Source organism: Paramormyrops kingsleyae, chromosome 7 (assembly GCF_048594095.1).
Source record: "Paramormyrops kingsleyae isolate MSU_618 chromosome 7, PKINGS_0.4, whole genome shotgun sequence".
NCBI classification, from domain to species: domain Eukaryota; kingdom Metazoa; phylum Chordata; class Actinopteri; order Osteoglossiformes; family Mormyridae; genus Paramormyrops; species Paramormyrops kingsleyae.
In genome coordinates, this window is record NC_132803.1 from 11194447 (window position 1) to 11215631 (window position 21185).

General features: G+C 52.5%; 1 protein-coding gene across 3 annotated transcripts in view; it reads right to left on the bottom strand.

The window, feature by feature from the left end:
- Positions 1-786: 786 nt before the first annotated feature.
- Positions 787-21185, bottom strand: part of LOC111842114 (NIPBL cohesin loading factor) — a 32212-nt gene continuing 11813 nt past the window's right edge. Inside the window, exons 2-48 of one of the 3 annotated variants that reach the window (XM_072714265.1) lie at positions 20299-20451; positions 15700-15865; positions 15408-15508; positions 14997-15108; positions 14732-14883; positions 14125-14279; positions 13910-14000; positions 13134-13724; positions 12845-13017; positions 11722-12757; positions 11426-11602; positions 11157-11327; positions 10854-10925; positions 10671-10760; positions 10384-10487; positions 10178-10264; positions 9850-10081; positions 9403-9554; positions 9208-9288; positions 8973-9073; positions 8751-8886; positions 8490-8572; positions 8269-8401; positions 8031-8174; positions 7829-7915; positions 7517-7737; positions 7245-7347; positions 7043-7141; positions 6806-6952; positions 6460-6594; positions 6221-6319; positions 6000-6053; positions 5692-5800; positions 5467-5603; positions 5050-5190; positions 4855-4948; positions 4512-4666; positions 4303-4393; positions 4029-4199; positions 3738-3928; positions 3540-3647; positions 3258-3458; positions 3032-3178; positions 2605-2942; positions 2276-2450; positions 1977-2159; positions 787-1882 (exon numbers count right to left, since the gene is read on the bottom strand). In XM_072714265.1, coding sequence (XP_072570366.1) covers positions 1517-1882; positions 1977-2159; positions 2276-2450; positions 2605-2942; positions 3032-3178; positions 3258-3458; positions 3540-3647; positions 3738-3928; positions 4029-4199; positions 4303-4393; positions 4512-4666; positions 4855-4948; positions 5050-5190; positions 5467-5603; positions 5692-5800; positions 6000-6053; positions 6221-6319; positions 6460-6594; positions 6806-6952; positions 7043-7141; positions 7245-7347; positions 7517-7737; positions 7829-7915; positions 8031-8174; positions 8269-8401; positions 8490-8572; positions 8751-8886; positions 8973-9073; positions 9208-9288; positions 9403-9554; positions 9850-10081; positions 10178-10264; positions 10384-10487; positions 10671-10760; positions 10854-10925; positions 11157-11327; positions 11426-11602; positions 11722-12757; positions 12845-13017; positions 13134-13724; positions 13910-14000; positions 14125-14279; positions 14732-14883; positions 14997-15108; positions 15408-15508; positions 15700-15865; positions 20299-20362 — 7956 coding nt within the window. In that variant the 5' untranslated portion in view covers positions 20363-20451 and the 3' untranslated portion in view covers positions 787-1516. Of the gene's footprint in view, positions 1883-1976; positions 2160-2275; positions 2451-2604; positions 2943-3031; positions 3179-3257; positions 3459-3539; positions 3648-3737; positions 3929-4028; positions 4200-4302; positions 4394-4511; positions 4667-4854; positions 4949-5049; positions 5191-5466; positions 5604-5691; positions 5801-5999; positions 6054-6220; positions 6320-6459; positions 6595-6805; positions 6953-7042; positions 7142-7244; positions 7348-7516; positions 7738-7828; positions 7916-8030; positions 8175-8268; positions 8402-8489; positions 8573-8750; positions 8887-8972; positions 9074-9207; positions 9289-9402; positions 9555-9849; positions 10082-10177; positions 10265-10383; positions 10488-10670; positions 10761-10853; positions 10926-11156; positions 11328-11425; positions 11603-11721; positions 13018-13133; positions 13725-13909; positions 14001-14124; positions 14280-14731; positions 14884-14996; positions 15109-15407; positions 15509-15699; positions 15866-20298; positions 20452-21185 lie in introns of all 3 variants that reach the window. The other 2 variants (XM_072714264.1, XM_072714263.1) reach the window with 2 other exon arrangements.

A 21185-nucleotide genomic window follows, 5' to 3' on the forward strand; every position in this document is an offset into this window, starting at 1 on the left:
GGTGAAAAGTCAGAGCGAGCGCTTCCGGTGAACCCACGCGGGACAAGGAGCCAGTGCGCTACAGCGCCGCCGGAGTCTGCGGCCAACGTGCATCATTACACCGCTACCGACATGAATTAAACTTTGCTTATCTGAGAAACTATCTCACTTATTAAATATATATATATTTTTTCCTTAACATTCTGAGGTGGAAAATGTACCCAAATGCTAAATTTAATCTAAAACCCACCTTCTGTCTTCTGCCAAGAAATTCTCTATTGGACGTTGCCAGAGAAGAAATGGGGCATTATAACTAATTCACTGGCTTTCAACAACAGTGTGGTACCCATTTCAACTCAATGGGCTGGTTTGAGGAACAGACCAGGGATATCTATGGAGGCCAAGACCACAGTGAACACAGTGAACACACTGCCCACGGTTTCTTTGAATGATGGAGCAGAAGCCCAGATGTTCCTCCACAGAAATCAAATTCTTCCTCCAGAGAAGAGAGCATGGCTTCCACTCTCCAAAACAACTGTGGGTGTTCGCAGAGAGCTCAGCGGGAGGGTGGGGACGTGTGCAAGGGGCCTGACCCAGAGCCACAGCAGGTCCTGCTCACATCTGAATGACCTGCACCCGTCTCCTCCAGATGTAGGTACTTAATTCAAAAACAAACGGAAAAAAAAACTTTCAAATGGAAAAAGGAACACTAGAGACAGGTCATACAAACTGACATTTAAACTCGCCTAACGATACCGACAACAGAAAACGAAAACCCAAAACAAAGTGAGATGCAAACAAGACAAGTAACAAAGAGAAGTAGAAAAATTTATTGCAGTATTTGTTCCGCCAGAAGTGCTGGGGACCCCTTTCCCTCATCACTAGGGTGACCTAATACATCAAAATCTACATTTACAAAAACTCCCCCTGCAGGTAGGCCACAGATACTGCATGCTTCCTTTAAAACAGAATAAATAATATCCAGGAGACTCTGCCATTGTACAGCATGAACGACAAAAGGCAACGTAAAAGCTGCTTCCCTGCAAACTGAGCTATGCTAATGAGAGCCGCCTGGCCCTAGGTTAACTCCAAGAACACTTTTTTAAGAACATCGACACACTAATTTCCAACATTCACTTTAAGTTTATTTTTTTAAACAGAATTTATCAGAGATATAAACATTTTTCTTTTTTGTTAAACTATGATACAGTGGGAGTAGAAATCAAAAGACCAGGATTTCTGCTGCACAACAGCGAAGGAGCCCCCCCCCCCCCACACACACACATACATTCCCCAAACATCTGCCCCCTCCTGATTTTCCTGCTGAACTCCAGCTTGAACCAGGTCTCCACCTGAAGTTCGGCACAGACCCATGTTAACAGACGCTTCCTCTTATTCCCTCAGGTCCATCAGAATGCTGCATTTCAAGTTTGTGTGTCTGTAGTATTCTTAGAAAACGCTGGATCCCAGTGAAGTCAGCCTGTGGGAGGAGTGGGGGGGGGGGGGGGGGGGGAGGGGGGCTGACGTTTTGGGTTCATTAGCTGGAAGTCCCCTCCTTGGCCGCGTACAGCGATCGTAAAATCTGCACCACCTTGTTAGTCAGCTTGTGCGAGCTAGTCAAGGAGATCTTCTTGTAAATGATGTCCGACTCCTTGATGGTGTCCACCCAAGGCACCAGTTTGCGTCCGTCCCGTTTCTTGGCCTCGGCCCAGGCGCCTGAGTAAGACCCGGCCATCCAGTGCACGCTGTAGCCATTGCTGGTCTTCTGGATGACCCTCGCGATCTGCGGCCGGTCCTTGTACTTGGGGCAACAGATGGCGATGACGTCCATGGCTTCCACCGTCTCGTTCATGTGACCGGATGCCTCGGCAGAGTCTATGCCTCGTCTGGCTTTCCGGGAAGACTGCGGAGAGAGAGGAATGGGTTATCTGCCGACATCGCCTCCCCGATTCCACAGACAGATCCGCCTTCCCATCTACCCCTGTGTGGCCCCTCACCCCGGGCGTCCTGTCCTCGCCGTCGCTTTCGTCGTCCTCCGTGTCACCGATGGCAGTGTTGTTCTTGGGGCTGGAGCCGCCCAGTAATGCCGTGATGGCTTTGTTGCGGGCGTTAGCGCTGGCCGAAGCTTCACCCTCTTCGTCCTCCTCGTCTGGGTCCAGGTGCTCCATCAGCAGCTTGAACTGAGACACAGGAACAAGACGGTTCAGGGGCTGAGTCAGTCTGCCGATCACATGGCCACGGATACCCACAATGCACCTGCAGCTTCCACAATCACAGGAAGACCAAAGGTACTCACATCCAGGTACTGCCTGACGATCTTCCTCTTGGTTTCATAACTGAGGTCTGCTTTGTACATGTTGTTGGACAGGAATTCTAGCGTCTGCCGGGGGCTGAAGTGCACATTGGCCTTCCTGTTCACCGCCTTGTCGTACACCTTGGCCGACTCAGTCGGGGAATATTTCTGGATTTTACTGCAGAGGGGCATTAAAAAATGCAGTGAGAGGATGGAATACAGAGAAAGCTCAAGGGTGCTACCAAAAGGAGCGTATACATTTAGAGAGTTGATACAGCCATTCAGGAGTCACTGGCCCACCATCAACGCCCCCTGGTGGCCCAAGCACTCACCTGTCTGAGAAGCCATAGAGGCTCTTCAGGTGCTGTTTGAGGACCAGGAGCAGCAGGATGCCCTGAGAGGCGTTAGCGAAGTCCAGCAGGGGCCCGGGGTTGCTGGGCAGCCGCTGCATCACTCTGTCCACGTCCTCTATCTCCAAGTCGGAATCCAGGTCTGAGTCGGAGTCCACGGCCACCACCGCCTGCTTGGGCTTCTTGGAGCGTCGCACCACCTCATCTTCATCGCTGCTGTTGTTCCCGCTGCTCGGCCCGTTGTCCTCGTCCTCCTCTGAGCCGTCCTTCTGGGGCATCTCTCGAGGCTTCTCCTGGCTCTTTATCTCCTTCTGCAGGGACTGGGGGCAGAGAGAGGAGCGAAGAGAGACATGAACGATACAGCCGGGTGCAGGACACTCGCGCAGCCCGGCTGGGCAGGGACGCCCACCTCCTTAAAGGACTGCAGCAGGTTGCTCCCCGACACGGACAGCGTGATGTCGATGTGGTGCATGATGAAGAGCGGTTCCTCCTGGGACTGGAAGGGGAAGCAGGCCAGGTTGTCTGCGATGAACAGCAGCATGTTGACCTCCGTCTTCTGCGGGGGGAGAGGCTCATATTAAGCAACAGGCAGGTCAAGTGATGCGGGCGGTCTTAGTGAACAGAGGCAGACTCACGGCGCTGTCGTCAAACAGGTTGAGCAGTGAGATGAGGAAGGCGCGCCGGTGCTGTCGGTTCCCCCGCACCATACTGAAGAGGTGCGAGCACAGCGCCGAGTGCGTCTCGTCCGGCCGGAAGCCGCGGATCACCATGTTCCGAGACGGCCAGATGGCCCGCTGGACCTGGTAGCTCATCTTCATTCCTGCCACGGCCTTCATCTGTGGGACAGCACACGCATGAGGGGGTGCCACAGCCGGGGGTAGGGGGCACAGTATTCCCAAGGGGGGCTGCATACTTACATGGATGAAGCCTGTGTACTTTTTGTCGATTTCCACGAGCTGTTGGTCGGCCTTATTCCTCATGGTGGGTTCCGGGTCTGTTCCCATGGCGATCAGGTAGGGCACACACTGGATGGCGAGAGGGCAGGTGGTCAGTGGGGGGGGGGGGGGTTTGGGTAAGGGACAGGCAGGGGCCAGGGGGGAGGGACAGAGACACACCTGCACAGGGTGGATGAGGCCCTGGTTCAGCGTGAGAGCGATGACGTTGAGGGCGAAATGGCGCACACTGGACTGCGTGTGGAAGAAGGCCTCCAACACCTGCTTCAGGTACAGCTGCATGATGGAGCTGCTCATGCCCGATGAGATGTCCCCCATCTCCTTCAGGTCCTCCTGCTTCGACAGCTTCTTCCCTGAGGGGTGAATCATCCCGCCAAGGTGGTTACACAAAGCGAACGTGTGTGTGTGTGTGTGTGTGTGTGTGTGTATGCGTGCGCGTGTGCGCTCGCTCACACTCGCGGTCGGCCTCCTGCATCCGTGTGTCCTCCTCCTGCAGGTACGTTTGCAGATTCTTCAGCACCTGGATCTTGAGGTTGATGGAGCTGATTTCAGACAGGATGCCATTGTACAGGCTCTTCACATCCTGAGCGAACATCAGGTCTGGGTACTGGATGAACAGAAAGCCTGGAGCCGGGGAGATGAGCATGTTCAGAGACAGAGATACACACCACCAGGCTGCCTGGGGAAGCCAGGTATGAGGAGGGACCCACGGCATACGCCTGCTTACCCAAGCCGATAATGGCCTTAGTCTGCACCTCCTCGTCCTCGTGCCTGGTGAAGTACAGCAGCAGCTCCAGCACCTTATCCTTGATCACCACCTGAAGGGAGCAGGTGAACATAGGTGAACACAGGTAACAAAGGCATGATGCACAGGGCGAGACAAAACACAAGGCAGGACACAGAGGCCGACACTGTGCTCTGGCCGTGCTGCCACACCTTGGTGCCACCCTTGAACTCCTCCTGGTCAAAGTCAAAGTGACGGCACAGCGCCCCCACTGTGAAGAGAGAGCGTAGCAGTGCGGGCTTGTTGGAGACCAGGACCGTGCTGTTTGGGTCCTCCTGGTGCTGGGCCTTCAACTTGGTCAGTACACCTGCAGATGAAGGGAAGAGGTGAGGACCACTGACTGAACGACGGGGACTCAGTGCTGAACACAGAGCCTCCAGACCTCAAGAACATAAAAAACATTAAATAAAAATCACACTTGACGATGGATCTGGCATGCCGGGTACAGATATCCATGTTAATGTCCCACCGGACTAGCTTCCACACACATCTTACCGTAGTAACGATTGAAGCAGGCCCACACAAACTTGTAGTTGTGAGTGACCTTGTTGACCACGGCCCCAAGACAGCTCACACAGTGCTGGACAACCTGAGAGAGAGACGAAAAGTGATCACTGGTCTGACAGACAGAAAGACACACACAGAGAGACACACAGACAGACACACACCTCAGACCAGGAACACACTTACCGTCATGCCATACTTGATGGTGAGCTTCATCAAGTCCTCCTCAATGGTGGCCAGGAAGGTCTCGCTAGGGTGCTCCATCAGTGGAATAACCAGCTCCAAGATCTTGGCCACATTACAGATCACCATGAAGTCGCTCTGAGTCTGAGGAAGGGGCACCACTGCTTAGACCAAAGGACCGGCAGTGACTTCACATAGACACAAGCTGGATGCATAGGTACCTATTGTCCCCTTATGTTGCTTCATCCAGTACCTCCACTTGACAACCACAAGAGGGCGCCATATTACCACTGTTAAAAATGATCCAAAAGGTGTTCCAGCACACCCAGGGATAGATAGGACTATATACACAAAGTAACAGCACACAGAAAAAACAGCCAATCAGCTTTGACGATTGGTGGTTGGTGGGTCGGGGCTTACGTTGCATTTGGTGGTGAGGTAGGGCTGCATGGTCATGGCATGCTTCACCATCAGCTGGGCACGGATCTTACTGAACAGGTACAGAGTGGTGATACATGCCACCAGACGGTTGGAGTTCACACCTCTGTTCTCTGAATCTGGGTTTAGAGGAAAAGGCCAGTCAAAGAGGAGAATTGGGCAACCGCCCACGCAGCCTCTATCCGCTGATGGCCAGCTGTGGCGTACCTGCTAGCGACTCCTCATACTTGAGGATGTGCTCCACCAGGTTGTCTACCAACTGCACACAGGCCTTCATGGCCGGTTTGTAGGAGGCATCTTCCTCTGACTTCAGAAGCTGCGGCAGAGAGAAACAGGGAAGTGTCTTAGGAGCCAACCTCATGCCTTCTAATTGACACACAGGTAAACCCCGCTCCAAGTAGATGACAAATCTCACCCCCAGTAGACAGTAGACACCCCCCCCAGCAGAACCCACTCAGAAAAGGCTAAGCACCAACCAACAAGATCTCCACAAAGAACCAACACAAAATACTTACGTTTTGGAGAAGCTGTTCAAACCAGTCGTAACCTGTGTCTTTGCAGGCTGATACCTGGGAAAGAGTTTGTCCAAAAATTAGTGAACCTAACTGTTAACCTAATTAACCTAATTTTTCTACCCACACTCCTGGTAAGGGGGAGATGCTAGAATCTTCAATTGTAATGCAACCATACTGTCGTGAAGCAGCAGGATAACACTGTGGCTTTGATCAACACTCACCACGTCAGTAATGTTGAGGATCTTCCTAGTCATGGCCTCCTTGTCGTGGTTGGGCGTTGGCGTGAACCACAGCTTCTGAAAAGTTTCGTTCACCAGTTTCTGTTGGAGAAATGAAGCTTAAATGAAGCCAGATGACCTGCACAAACATCACGTCTAGTTCTACCCATCCTCATTTCTTAACCCCAGAAAGAAGAGCACCATGCATGTAGCACAGCCCTGGCACAGTGAACATGACAAACCTTAATGCCCTCTTCATCGTTGACCCTGCGGATCATCTTCACACACATCTCCGTGATCTTGCTGAAGGTGGGCTGTTCCAGGCAGATGTCCCTCAGGATCTTGATCACCCTCTTCCTCACGCTGATGCCCGTGTCCTAGACAGAGTCAAAAGAGATGAGAATCAGATGGAACATCATCTACTGTGAGACTCCCTGTTAGCATGGAGGGCCTCTTGCTCCTCCAGATAAACTTTCAGCTGAGAGCAGCCCACTACACAGGCAGGACTTCTCCAGCCAACCCACACCTCCAGGCCAGGCTAGACCGCACTTCAAGCCCTAGCATAAAGGCACGATGGGCACGACGCACCAGGATCCTCTCGATGAGCATGTCGTAGTACTGCTCAGTGAGCTGGGGCCGGCTCAGGACAAAGCGGCCCAAGAGCTCCACGGCGGCCTCACGCACGCTGGTCGAGTTGTCCATCAGCCGGCCGTGGACGCCTCGCTGCATATCCAGCTGGGGGAGAGATCACACACACCAACAGACATTAGTAGGGCCCCTCCTACACATTCAGTCAAAGGACCAGAGACGGGCTGAGATACTGACTCGAGCCAAAATGCTAGGATCCACCGCTACCACTTCGGACAGACATTTCATAGCCTTGGTCCTGACAGCAATGGCACTCTCCCCCAGGACACGAAGGATCTGCATGGAGATAGATGACAGGGGCCGCCTCAGCCACCTGGACAAGGGCCCGACACAGTAGCAGCTGGCTAATCGGAAGCCAGAAACACCCCCACCCCCTCACCTGCGTCAAATAAATATCGAAGCTCTGAGCGAACGGCCTCATGGAGGCCAGATAGCGGACGATGAGGCAGGCGTCGTCGTAGTCCACCGTGTCCGAATTCATCCTGCAGGAAGAGAAGCCCAAGGTGGGGTGGTCAGTCAACATAATTACAACACCCCCCCACCCATCACAAAAAAGGCAGCCTATTGAGGGTGGCACACTCATACAGCCATGGGTGGGAGGGGTCCAGCCTGGCATGGACACCAGAGCCTCGCGTAGACAGGTAGGCCCACCTGAGAGTGCTAAACTGCGAGGGTATGGTCTTGATGACAGAGCGCAGGAACTTCTTGCGTGCCTCCGCTTTCTGCATGATCTCCCCCGTGGACTCCAGCTCCTTAGCGTGGTGCGGCCCCTCAGACGAGTCATCCTCCTTCTGGTTCTGAGTCTTCATGGCTTTCTCGGTCTCTGTGGTGGTATCCCGGAACCATTGCGCGATGTAGAACTTCCGGGAGAACTACATGAAAGAATCAACAGGCCCGGGTCAACAGTGGCATCCTACCTCCATCAGCTACAACTGGCCCCTGCCCATATGGGCCCACACTGACCATAAGCGATGGGTCTGTCTCCATGTTCGCCTGCAGGTATTCCAACAAGCTCTTCTGTAGCTGCTGGGTCTCATCAGTCCCAGAGGTCTGGGGAACGAGAGACAGGTCAGCATCATGGTGACACAGATGGGCCTCTACTGCATTTAGTGTAATGCTTTGTGTTGTGTCCTGCGCCTCCCAGTGCCCATGGGTGCTCGCCCACCTCCTGGAGAATGCGGTCAATCGATCGCTGGTCCATCTTGCTGGTGACTGCATCCTTGCGGAGCCGGGCGGCCACCGTGCCTAGGTAGTCCAGTGAGGCCACCCTCAGGGCCATCTCCGTCTGCTTGTTGCTGAACTGGTGCACCTGGAGAGGCAAGGGCAGCGAGGGTTTACATGTTGAATCATGTGGCAAGATGGGATGGGAGCTCACATTGGAGGCCTGGCAAGGCGGGGCTCACCAGCAGCCGACCCAGGAGGCTTAGCAGCAGCTCTGCTGCTGGCCACTCGGGCTTGTTCACCGTGGACAGGAGATCCTGCACAAAGTTCTCAAAGAGCGGCCGGTAGTCCTCTTCTCCTTGTTTACTCCCACACCTGAACATGCCATGGGTGAAGGATGGAGAAGGATGAGTCACGACCAGGACGAGAGCGAGATAGTCCTCAGCAGATGAGCGACCCTTACTTCTTAAGGAAGACAGACAGGAAGTTCTGGGCAGTCCTCATGGCAGTCTCGTAGGAGTTTGTGATTAGGACATCATGATCCACCTGGAGAAAAGATCGGCCAACGCTTCAAGGTGAGCAAAACCCAACTCAAAATCCATTGATGGCTTCCATAAAAATGTGAGAAACCTGACAGGAAGCCCAACCTCCCATCCATGTCACGTGACCCCTGAGAAGGTGATCACAACAGAGACCTAGGGGGGTCTGGGGGATAGGCTCTCACCTTCTTGTCAAACTCATCCTCCATGCCGTTGTCCTTGTCACAAGGCAAGTGGACGACACACTGGATGAGCTGCAGCACCAGAGCGGTCACCATCTGTATGTACATGGGCTCCCCATCCACGTCGCTGCTGTTCAGCCTGGAGAAGACAGCAACACGCCCACGGTCAGGCTTTGTGTGTACCCATTACTCTGTGATGAACATCACCTGACAGGTGGCACGTACCGGAAGTTCCTGAGACTGCGTTTGCTAGTGGGCAGCCTGGCCAGAGATGTGAAGATCTCTTCCAGGATCAGCTGTCTGTGCTTCTCATAGCGAGAAAACACCTAGGACAGATGGGGAGGGGCATGGTCAAAGAAACGTGGAGAGCTTCCACGGTGCGGTGCATTTGGATGGATAGGTCAGCATTTGTAAACCACACTCCGACAGTGTGGGTGTTTGTCCATTTCCTCATGCTCACCGCGGTCACCAGCTTGATGGCACAAAGCTGCAGCTCACTGACGTTCTCCACAAAGAATGGAGTAATTCCCAAAGATGACACCTGGGTTCAGGGCAGAGACCGACAGAGAGAATGATACCAAGCACTGTCTGAAAGAGGCACAGTTCCCATTTAAGTGTGTTTGTTTGTGTGTGAGTGCACTGAGCAGCACCTCACCTGCAGAATGGTGGTGTCTGTCAGCAGCTGGATCTCCAGCAGCTCAGAGATGTTGCTCACTATGTCGCACACCTTGTTGTACAGCATGACGATGACCCTCTGCTTGTGTGTGGAGCACTTGGCTCGCTTGGCCTTAGAGCTCAGCATGCCACCTGGACCGGGAGGAAGAGGTACCAGGAGGTGAAGCCTGATTCAGACCCAGTGTGGACTCCACTAGCCTAAAGCCACACTGCTCTATGGTGGAAGACTAACTCGCAGTAAGCAGGAGGTGAAGTGGTGTACAGCCTGGTTTTAGGGAATGGATCAAAATCAAGCTTGCCGTATCAACAGGTCGATCAAGGAGCCGTTTATAACAGAGCAAGGAGATGTAAAGCCATAGAGGCATTACGAGAGACAGGGTGAACAGGGAGGCCCTTCACAGGACCACAAGAAACCAGCCCTCCTAACCTCCATGGGGGTCCACACGATACACGGGGTCGTACTGGGGGTACAATGTGTTCTGCAGGTGGAATTTGGTGTACTGAAGCACCCTCTCGATGACATCCTCAATGTAGACCGCCTTGGGCATGTGTGAGGACGTCATTATGTTGAGGGCTGTGAGGCAGGCATCGGCGGACTTGGTCACTCGCTCCATGATCAAGTCCCGCCACAGGCGCTCCTCGTCCTCGCTGTCGTTGTCCTGTGATGATGAGAGGGAGACGGGGAGGGGACTCAGACATCACACGGCCCCACTGTCTGTCGCGAGGCAGCCAGGAAGATGGTTCAAAACACTCACGAGATTCATCATAGTGGAGAGCTTGGCACCATCCTGGATGTTCTTCTCCAGAATATTCAAAACCTTCACCAGTTTATCCGATGAGAGCTAATGGAGACAAAGAAGCAGCTGAACTTACACAGAAGCTTACACAGACACCACATGAAGTGATCAGTCACTTAACGGCCCTACACAGCCCTGTGACACTGCCCCTGGCATGGCCGTACCCTGTAGGTGATGCCCATGGCCTTAATCTTGGCTGACTCGCTGCCCAGCTCACTCAGCTGGTGCTTCCCCAGCAGCAATTCCTGAGGGATCTCATCATCATCTGCTGCAGAGGAGAGCATCATCACTGCAAATCGCTCACCACAATTCACAATTACCTCTAAACCACAATACTCAAAGTTGGAGTTAAGATGGAAGCCAGCCTGGTCTTCAATGCCAAAAGTCTTGTAACTAGAGTAGTTGATGCCAAGCAATGTAACTTGCTACATGGAGTTCACTGGTCCCCTACCCAAAGCAGTGAAGTCCACATCCTCCAGGTTCTCCAGGATGTTATCCACACTTGCTGCGAAACGTTTGAATGTCGAGGAATCCATCATTTCTGAGGGAGGAAGATAAAACACACAGATCACATCACACATGACAGCAGCACTTACAGGCCTAGTGTCACTAAACAGAGAGGTTCTGAAGGTACCTTCTGGAGTGAGCTTCGGTTCATATGCCTTTCGCTTCTTCTGCTTCTCTTTCTTCTTCATCTTTTTGGCCACTAAGGCAGACAGAGGAGTCCTGTTCATGTGCGTCACCAAATACCTGATCTGTCACACAACTGTCAACAGGGCAAACTTGTGCCCATCCTCAAAGGGCCAACTCAAGCCCACTGACTGGTACCCCCTCACCCACACGTTCACCACTGAAACATCAAAGCCAGATTCCTGTTCCAGCCCTGATCACCAAAGGAAAACTGAAGCTACTTCAGAGTGTATGGAGGGGCACTCACAGTCGCTCAGGCTGGGCGGGGGCGACTCATTGTCCGAGTCCTCTGGACTGCGCTCCCGCTGGCGGCTGCCAGACCCCCTGCGGCCCTCATGGCCCCAGCTGTTCCGCCGGGACTCCCGCTCCTCATACTCCCACGTTCGGTCGCGGTCCTTCTTGTGCCGTTTACGGGCAGCTGGATGCAACACACAACCTGGGGTTATGCTCTGACACCCCATTGAGCACAAACACAGATTCCCAGAATGCCTCACTCCCCCCATCCTTGCTACTCACAGTCGGTTGTGCATTCGCTGTCGTCCTCGGAGCTGACCTCGGCATACTTGGGCCGGTCATTGGCAGTGCTGCGCTTGCGCTTGTTCATTTTGACCCTCTCACACAGTGGCATGGTGGACTCGATTTCAGCCAACAGGTGTGGGGGGAGTTCCTGCAGGATTGATGGGTCCATGCCACCTAGGGGCGGCAACGAGCAAATGTTAAGCGCTACCCCTTTGGAACAGAAGCGTACAAGTTGCCACAAGGTGTCATACAATGTTGTACCTTGTTGCAGGCTAAGGCTGGTGGCCACCTACCCTTGCCAGTCTTGTCCAAGTAGTGCCTGCTCTTGCCAGACTTGGAGCTCCTAGCATTGCAGTCCTCCTTCTCCCTGATGAAGCGCTGTACCTCGTCCAGCGTCAGCTTCTGCAGCACCACCACAGGCTTGGCACCCTTCTGCAGGTCCTGCACCAGCTCCGCACGCTCCATTCTGGCCTGGCACTCACCCAAGGCCTCGCTGGGCCGCCGCTCTGACACCACGTTGCCATCCTTGTCTCGCTTGATCTTCGGGATAACGAAGTTACCCAGAGTTTTTGACTTGCCCCCCAGGAGATAAGAGGGGAACTCCCCGGGCTTGCTGTCCGGTTGCCTGTGTCCCTCGGAGCGACTCCTGCTACTGTCACCGGGCCTCCTCTCCTCCTTCCGGAGTGGAGATTTAAAGCTTGGCTGTGGCCAGCCGGCCGGATCGCTTTTCACACGTGGGCTATCTGGCCGGGACCGCTGCTCTGGGGACCGCCGGTCCCGAGCATCTCCATGTTTCCTTTCCCGGTCCCTATCTCGCCCGTGCCTAGAGTCTGGCTCCCCCCTGCTGGATTTAGGGGTGTCAGGTCGCCGGATGCGAGTGGGATCACCGATCCCGCTGCCACGGTGGCCCTCGGTGCCATCCCGCCTCATGGATTCAGTCGTGGCGGAGCGCTCCTCTGGCCTGTGCCGAGGGGCTTCAGGCCCCCTGCCCTCAGGCCGGGCCTTGGGGGTGTCCAGCCTGCCGTCGTGCCTGTGTTTGGAGGGCTCTGTCCGCTTGTCGGCATTCAGCAGCTTTCCAGGAGTGTCCCGCCGGCTGTCCTGTCTGTGTTTCGTGGTATCGCCTTGGTCTTTTGGCCGGGGTGTCTCCACACTCCCCTTCTTCGGTGTCTCCGTCCGCTGCTTGATGATTTCAGGCCGCCCGTCCGCAGCCTTCGGCATCTCCCCATCCGGCCTCCTCTTTCCAGAATCCCGGCTAGATTTGAGCTGGAGCATGGCGCCGGGGTCAGCCCTGTCAGCAGCAGGTCCCCCCCGGGGTTCCTCAGGCAGCCTCTGGGCATCAAAAGCCGGGGTTGGTGCTGCCAAGCACATATCCAGCTGGGACTCGCCCCGCCTAGCCTGCAGCAGGTCGATGCTCACCATCAAGGCAGGCCGGCTAGCCCCGTTGCCGGCAGCGCAGGCCTCCTGCGGGGCCATTTTGTTCCCAGCACTTCCCCCGCCTCCCACTCCAGGGCCGCCCGTGGATCCTGCTGTGCCACCTGCCCCGGGTTCCTGAGGGTAAGAATCTTGCTTCCGCTTCTTCAGAGGTTTGTCTGCAATGAGAGAACCTCAGTCAACATTACTGCTGCTAAACCTCAGCACAGACTGAGACAGGGGACTGGGGACAGAGACAAGGAGACAGAGACAGGGTCCCAACAGCATGACACACCTTTGTCCTGCACCTCCTTGGAACAGCGCTCCCGCTCAATGGCCGACTCGCGCTCTATCCTCTCAATTTCGGCCAGTGCATCCATCTCCACTTCATCATAGGGCGTGCTGCTGGCTACCCCGTGAGTGGGCTCCTTGGCTGGGAGCACCCCAGCGTTGGGCAGCGCAGGGACCTGTGGGGCCTGCAGGTAGCTGGTTGGCTCGCCTGCCGCCAGGTACTGACCCGATCCAGCTCGGCTTCCAGGCTCCTGGGGCGCATGCAGTAGCTGGGCCCCACCATATGGCAAGCTGTTGACGGGCACATCTCCCTCCGGGTCGAAGCCCGGCTCCATGCCAGCCGGCAACTCGCCCGATGGGTCCAGCTCAGATGACTTGACACGGGACAGCCGCAGGGTCAGCTTCGTGGAGTCCTTGGAGGGGGAGCTCACGATATCGTACATGGCCGCCTTGTCCGCCTGCTCCTTCTCCTCTTTGCTCAACTTCTTCTGCCTCTTCTTGCGTTCAGGGGAGTCAAGTAAGAGGTCAGGGGCCGCGTCACGGGGGGAGGCATAGGGAGGCGGAGACTGCAGGATGAGCGGAGGGCGGGACCCAGCTGCAGAGACAGCATGTGCATGTTATAAAAACTCTGTTGCACCAGCAACATTTGCCACCTATGGCATATAACATTCTCGGGTTTATAATTTTAGACTTTCCCTGCATAGTCTGGAGAACCTCTACATTTCCTGCAAACTACAGGGGGAAAGTGAATGGCCTTTTTAGCCAGAGTCCTGCACTTACCTTTAGGTGTCCCGTCACTTCCCGCAGGGGAGCACACAGACTGTGGGGAGCGAAGGGGGAAAGAGGGATTCCTCATGGAGGGGTCGCCCTCCTGAAATGACACAGCGGTCACGGTTACCTAACAGTTATGCTCAAACCTCGAGAATGAGAAGCAGAAAGTAGCTGCACCTGCTCAGGAAGTGCAAAGACCCTCGAAACATAATGCATGGACTTACCTCTGCTCCCAGCCTGTGGACAATGCTCATGTAGTCTTCATTGGATCCATGCCTGCCTCCGTCTGCGTGGTGATTGGCTGAATTACTTGACAGCTGCCCTGACACCTTACCGTCGTGGATGTTCCTCATACCACCAGGCACCATGGGACTGGCCACTGACATGGAAAGAGACAGCATGGTCATTGTGAACGCCCATCGACTACAAATGGCTCAGAGGTTCTCATAGGACAGGCATAAGCTGGTCATGCCAAGACCCTAAGCAGGCTGCACGGAGGAAGGACATGTGATCGGGGCAACACAAGCATTACATGGGGGGGGAAACAGATTTGCCTATTGCTGTCTCTCCCAGCCCCATCCCATCCCCCCAACTAATGCTGGGGTGGAGAGACTCAGGTGAAGGGAAGGCTGAGGATGGAGCAGGAGAAAGGGCTGTGTGGAACACCGGGGGCTTCCTGAGTAAGCAGGAGCCGTGACCAAGCGAGAGCCATGGAGCTCTACGGCCAGAGGGGAGCCACACGGAGGGGCGTTTGCACACGGGAGCTACAGGAGCACACTGGCATTAGAGTGGAGGGACAGGAGATAGTGGCCCGTCACACGGTTAACTCACCTTGCTGTATCTGCTGGTGCTGGCCATAGCCATGCAGGTGGGGGTACTGCATGTAGCCGGCAGGGCTCTGGGGGGCATAGGGGCTCGGAACTGGACTGTTTTGCTGGGGCAGGAACCTGCTGCCTGAACTCGTCTGGGGTGGAACAAAGCGACTGGCAGGGAGAGAAGGGGCCATGCTGAATATCGCAAATAATGCTGCAAACACATGGATCTAGAAAAAGGAGACTAGTTGCTGGATTAGCATTAGCAAGATGTGAACACCTACCTGGAAGGGCTATGCGAGATAGTGGTTTGCTGGTAGTTTGTGGACGCCGAGCTGCCATGCATGGAATTCTGGGACATCTTGTACTGTGGCATCATTGGCTGCTGCATGATACCTGGAGAAGCAGCGTATAATGAAACTTATGTGAAAAGCACGAGGCTGGAGGCTGCCAGGCAGCCAGCCAGTCACTCTAAAACAGGAAGCAACCTCGGCGTAAGGGAAGAGCCGTTGGGGTAAACAGCAACAATAGAAATCCCATACTTGGATCTGACTGGGGAGACCAGGAAAACGGTTTCTCAGATTCTGTTGTGCCCTGTGTCAGCAGAGCTTAAGAAGGCTGCCAGAGTGTGGGCCAGAAGGGCGGGCAGCCAACTCTCCAACGCCCCACTGTAGCTGCGAAGGGCATGGCCTTACTTTTCTCCCTGAAGATGTTGGGGTTTCTGGACAGCACCGTCTGCAGCAGCACAGGGACATCGCCCTCGGGGTCATCGCTGCCCAGGTTGTCCTTCAGCTCTCTGGAGGAAGGCACAGAGGTACAGTGAACAGGACGCCAAGAACTAAACTGAACGATATGAGGCTAGCCTATGTGACTGTGCTCACTTTCCTACACCCTAGAAGAACCACTCAGAGAAAAGCTACTAATAATGTAAATCACTTTGAACTGGATGTCTGTCAGTGTTTCTGGTGTCTTTAGCACGGTACTCACATGTGCTCGGTGGAGACCTGGCTGAGGCTCTGGGCCAGCTGGGCCACCAGGCTCTCGTCCCTGCAGCCCAGCAGGCAGGTGACGTCCTCCGCGATCCTCCCATTGTACAACAGGCTCTTCGTGGTGGTGGCAGGAAGGGGAGAGGGCAAAGGCAGCTGGTTCAACACTGCAGACAGAGACAGAGGCCGACAGGGTTCTGAGGAGGATGGCTGAACAGGGACCTTCTCGCAGCTTCTGTGCATCACAGCCGAGTGACGTTTTGTGTGGTTAAAGAACACGTGAAAGGCCAGAAAGGACCAGTTCCCCAGAATAACGCAGTTTTAAAGTAAAAAAAACAGCATAGGGCTCTGACACCTGACAGAAGATGCAGATTAGAGAGCCTTTGTTACACTCTAGGACAGGTGCTCGACTTACAATGGAGCTACGTTCCGATGAACCACTGTAAGTGGAAAATATAAGTTCAATATGAAAATGATACGTTAAATACTGCCAAAGACTAAATAAGTAAATAGATACTGTAACTAAATACCAGCAATTGAAAAGTAAATAAACACAGTTTATTTGGTTAAACATAGGGAAAAAACACTATGATATGTTGTTAAACATTGTATAAGATGTTTACACTTGTGATTGCTACAGAGACTGGAAGCATGGTGGTGTAGATGCTGTCATCGCCTAGCATCAGTAGAAAGTAACATAGGGCACATCGCTAGCCCAGAACAGATGAAAATTCAAAGATGACTCCTGAACGTTCATCGCTAGTTGTAAAGTCAAAATAGCGTAAGTAGAATCATCATAAACAGAGGAGCATCTGTATATCTGATGAGAGAAAATAACGAGCAGAAATATGGCTTATCTCGTTAACAGAACAGTGTAGTAGTTTTCACATAACCCACACACACACACACACACACACACACACTTGTATGTTACCTGAGAAGTTTTGGGGTCAGAGCTCATGGTTGAAGGCCTTCCCCAATGGTCATGATTACTCTGCCAACCACGGGATTCAAACCCACAGACCCCTCAAACGGATGAGTCACACACCCTCTCTCATATAACATGCAATAAGAACCAATACTGATCGCTGGTGCCGTCCCAGTAAACACTTATCACAGAGTCAAACCAGTAAGTCTGCTGACCCCGTTCTGATACAGAGGGCGACACCTGGAGCACCAGAGCCACCTGTGGAGCTTACAGCAGATAGATGGACCTAATCGTCCACTGCTGTCTATGCCCCCCAAAGACTGCTGAAGAAGCATTATGAGATAAAGGTTGCTTTTTATTTATAGTTCTCATTCAACATTCTCACTTTGTCTGCTTGATGACTCACTTTACTGTACATCAACCAATCAACTTTCCAAAGGTAAATAAAGTCTGGAGACACAGGCCTCTCCTATGCCTCCAGCCATGAGGGTGTCACTGCAGACAGTAGCTATGGGAGCAGGGCAGGCCCTCAGAGCTTAACGGTGTGCTGACTAACTGGCTTACAAGGGTTAATACACCTGCCAGACACTCATCCACTGATGAGCCAAACAGGCAGCTCCCGCGATAGGCCTCTTCCTCATTACATCAAATCATTTCACACTGACATTTCAGGTTCCTGCATTTTAAAAGTGAGAATGCTTGCTGTTGCGTCTGCCTGTTCTCTCAGAAGTGGGAACAGTAGCAGAACAAGGGACTTCAGGAGAGTTTATGTGATCGTATTTTACCACCTGCGCTGCATCTAAACATGTACATTTATTTTGCAAAATGCTTTTATCCAAAGCAATGTGTTTTGGTGCTTTTCCACTGGCATACAGGAATCAACCTGTACTTGAGCTGTAACGAAGAGACTAGTTCCAACATGGTTCCGTTTTCCACTGCAGAGGGGTCGGCTCACTGGCACTGCCAGGTTAACAGAGCAAAAGAAACGCTTTACTGTTCACACGCTGTACATCATGATTTACTATGTGCAATTATTATTATTGCTATTAATGCAATTATTTACTGCAGTGCTACTTTATGCTAGAACTGTGTGAGAATTGCTGTATTATGTCAGCATCAAACCCAAGTGGAATTAGCATTCGCTTGTGTTAAGTTGAATTACGAATCCATTCCATTCATCTGCTCTATAGTAGTTTTTTTAAGTAGGTTTCTAGGTATAAGGAATGCATCAGTACACAATACTGCTAAAAATGAATAATATATAGAGTAAGCGCTTTTCCTTCAGATAATCCATGTGCAGAACACTGGTATCTCTGTGCATTTCAACTAAACAGATGCTTTTGGCCCTGCTAGTAAGCAGGCCATGTCAGCATGGTTACAGCTTGGTACTTGGTCGCAGTGGAAAAGCACCATACTTAAGAAGGCAGGGTCAGCCAGTCCCTGGACCATTAGGATTTAAGGGCCTTGCGCAAAGACCCAATGGTCAATTCACTCTGGCGACTATGGGATTCGAACCTGAAAACTTCCGGTCATGGGCACTAACTCATAAACACTGCCCATTTATGCAGATAAGGGTTATGTATAGTTGTCCAGTTGAGCAACCTTTATAACAAAAACAGTATCAAAACCACCTTTAGTTAGTACTGAAAGCAGCAAATCCTTGGTGGAAATAAGAATAATAATGGCACCACAAAATTGGCTTTTATGAAGAACTAATAAGTAGGGCTGCATAAATAATTGTAAAAAAACAGCGATCTTGATTCACACCTCATCCCATTTCTAAATTACAACAGTTCTTCTGCATTGTATTCCATCACCTGGATTAAAACAAGCGCTCCTATTTTTCCCCCAGAGACTCAAGCATCCCATAATTCTGCATACTCTTTAAAGGGCGTTTTCCCACCGCACCAGGTACTGTATTTTTGGTACTTTTGGTTTTTCACTGTCTGTTTTCAAAATCTGGTACTGGTGCTGAATGACATTACAACACGAGGCAGGTATTTTGCACTGAATTAGAAAAATGGCCGTAGCATACTATAGGGCTGGATGATGTGCGATATGCCAAGCTGAATGGCCAAATGAGCGTTTCCTTTCTGTTGTCAGAAGTTGACATGCAGCTCCTGGATCAATTTTTTTTTCAGAATCGTGCAGGCCTACAAAAAAACCCACCATAAACTAACATTTACTATTTAACGTGGTTTCTGCCATTAGCCAGCTAGCAGTAAGCCACTCTGAAACCACCAAATGTTTGTGCCTGTAACTTTGGGTGCATCGATATGGAAATCTTGACCAGTACCGATCACCAGATTATTTTTGTCTAATAACTAGCTAACCCCAGAACCCCTTGCTGAGCGAAGCGGGTGCCGGTGATGAAACTCAGCAGATTAACGTTACATAGCTGTTTTTTTTATTCTGTGGAAACATTGACCTAAACAGCGATCCTGTATTGTGAAATTAAATGCTACATCGCGGTTTGAACCAATTCTTCAGCGTGAAAGTGGCAACCATAATTCTACGCAATGAAAGAGCAACAAAGTACCTTGTCGTGCACTACAGAAAATGATTAAGCATCTCCATTACTTGTGTCTCTAATATGAGTACTGCTAACTTTAAATACTGATACATATTGCCCAAGGCAGACATCGGACCAATGTGGATATCTTGATTTTCAACGAATATCAGCTGATACTGACACGTTAACCAATATATAGTGTATCTCTAACTTAAATCTGGTACAGGTTACATAGAAGGCTGCTACAGAAATACTGCGTAACCTTTTCGCTCCCAATAGAGCCACACCAGTACATCACTGGGACCTGCTCATCAAACCAGCACAGGGTGATCACTGGGCTGGCCATCACTGCAGCCTCTCATACAGTTAAAGCAGAGTGCAGGATAGATGCTGAGCATGCAGCAGTCAGCACATCACCCTGACACTGCATGTCATCGAACCTCACAGCGAGTCCCCCTCCCTCATCATCCCCGCAGTTAAATCTACTTCTGTTTAACTATTTATCAAATGGATTCTAAGCCCCTTTTCTGTATTCCGCTCAGATCCAGCTGACACCGGGCCAACAGAACACCAACGGGACGAGTGTTTTGGTATCCACAGTGTTTGCTGATGCGCCATGCTGACAGGCGTGCGAGCCGAACTGTGCCCCCCCCCCCACATGGCCCCCTGAGCCAAATGCATGCACACACGCTGTAAAATCCTCCAACTTATTCCAACAGCGTCGGCCTGTTTGCTATCCCCAGATGTTTAGCCACAATATGCTAGAGAAACACATGAGGTGTCTGGCTATTCAGAGATGCATGGGGGCAGAGAAATGCCTGGCTGCGCAGAGCGGGGCGGCCGGCGCAGGAGGCTGGCTGTGCAGCTGGGGGGCACCAACAATCCTTCCCAATGGCTCATCTTGCAGAATTCCAGGGGAGTCCAAGCCCAAGAACAGGTAATCCAAACAAGTCCCACAGGATTCAAATTCCTCCCGAGCAGAAAAAGGCGATCCACAAAAAATAAAAAATAAAAAAATCTTCCCCAAAGAGTGTAATCCACAGCAGTGTGTCCAAGGACGAACACCACATCCAGAACACATCCAGCATAGGAGAATAGCAAAGCCCCCAGCCAGCACCCACTCTGCGCATGCCTGCACGTGCAGACGCAGCCATACTTACGGTCGGTGAGGCTAGCGATCCCAGCGAGAGTGGTGATGGGAACATGAGGCATGTCCCCATTCATGCTGAAGATGGGCTGAGGCTCGCGTGGGTGCACAGGTCGCTCGGTGTCGGCGGCGGCGGCGTCTGTCCGAACCTCACATCTCCCAAGCGCTGCAAAGACAGAAACGCCCGTCAGTGTGTCCCTTCCCAGTCCGACTGCGAGGTCGACCCCACACACCATCTGCAGGTGAGGGGCTCGCTCACACCTGGTTCCCACCCTCAGGAAGCCGCTGAGCAGAGGCCCCACAACCAGTGCTTTCTCTCCCTGACAGTCTGGCAGGGAGAGACGAACCTGCCGGTGAGCTGGGGGGGGGGGGGGGGGGGGCAGCTTAGCCAGTGCTGCTTGCTGCACATGCCACGGCAGGTGACCGTTGCAAGGCGAAGACCGAAGGGGACAAGGCAAACATGCAATTCATACGAGGCTGCAGGCTTACACGCTGCCCGCCCGGTCAAGGGGGAGCTCGAGACCACACGCGCATTCTGTAGTGCTACTCAGCCTCATCTTGTGGCCGGCGTGACGTGCATCGCAGTGTGCAACAGCCCCAGACACAAACAGAATGTGATACGACACTGGCGTCAGAAGCATCAAAGCTCAGCTTTACAAAATCAGAGACAGAGGGAGCCAGTAAACAAGGTGTGACTGGCAGAATGAAGAAAATGGAATCAGTAAAAGCACTTTCAGCCAATATCACACGAAATCTTCAGCCAGTCACACTATTTGATAACTACAGACCGTTTAGTAAAAGTACCATGACAACTCTTAGCACTAATACAGAGTAATCTGGAGTGAGTACAGATAGGACTGGATAATTGATTTTAAATTCATATATGCTCAGTCTGAAGGT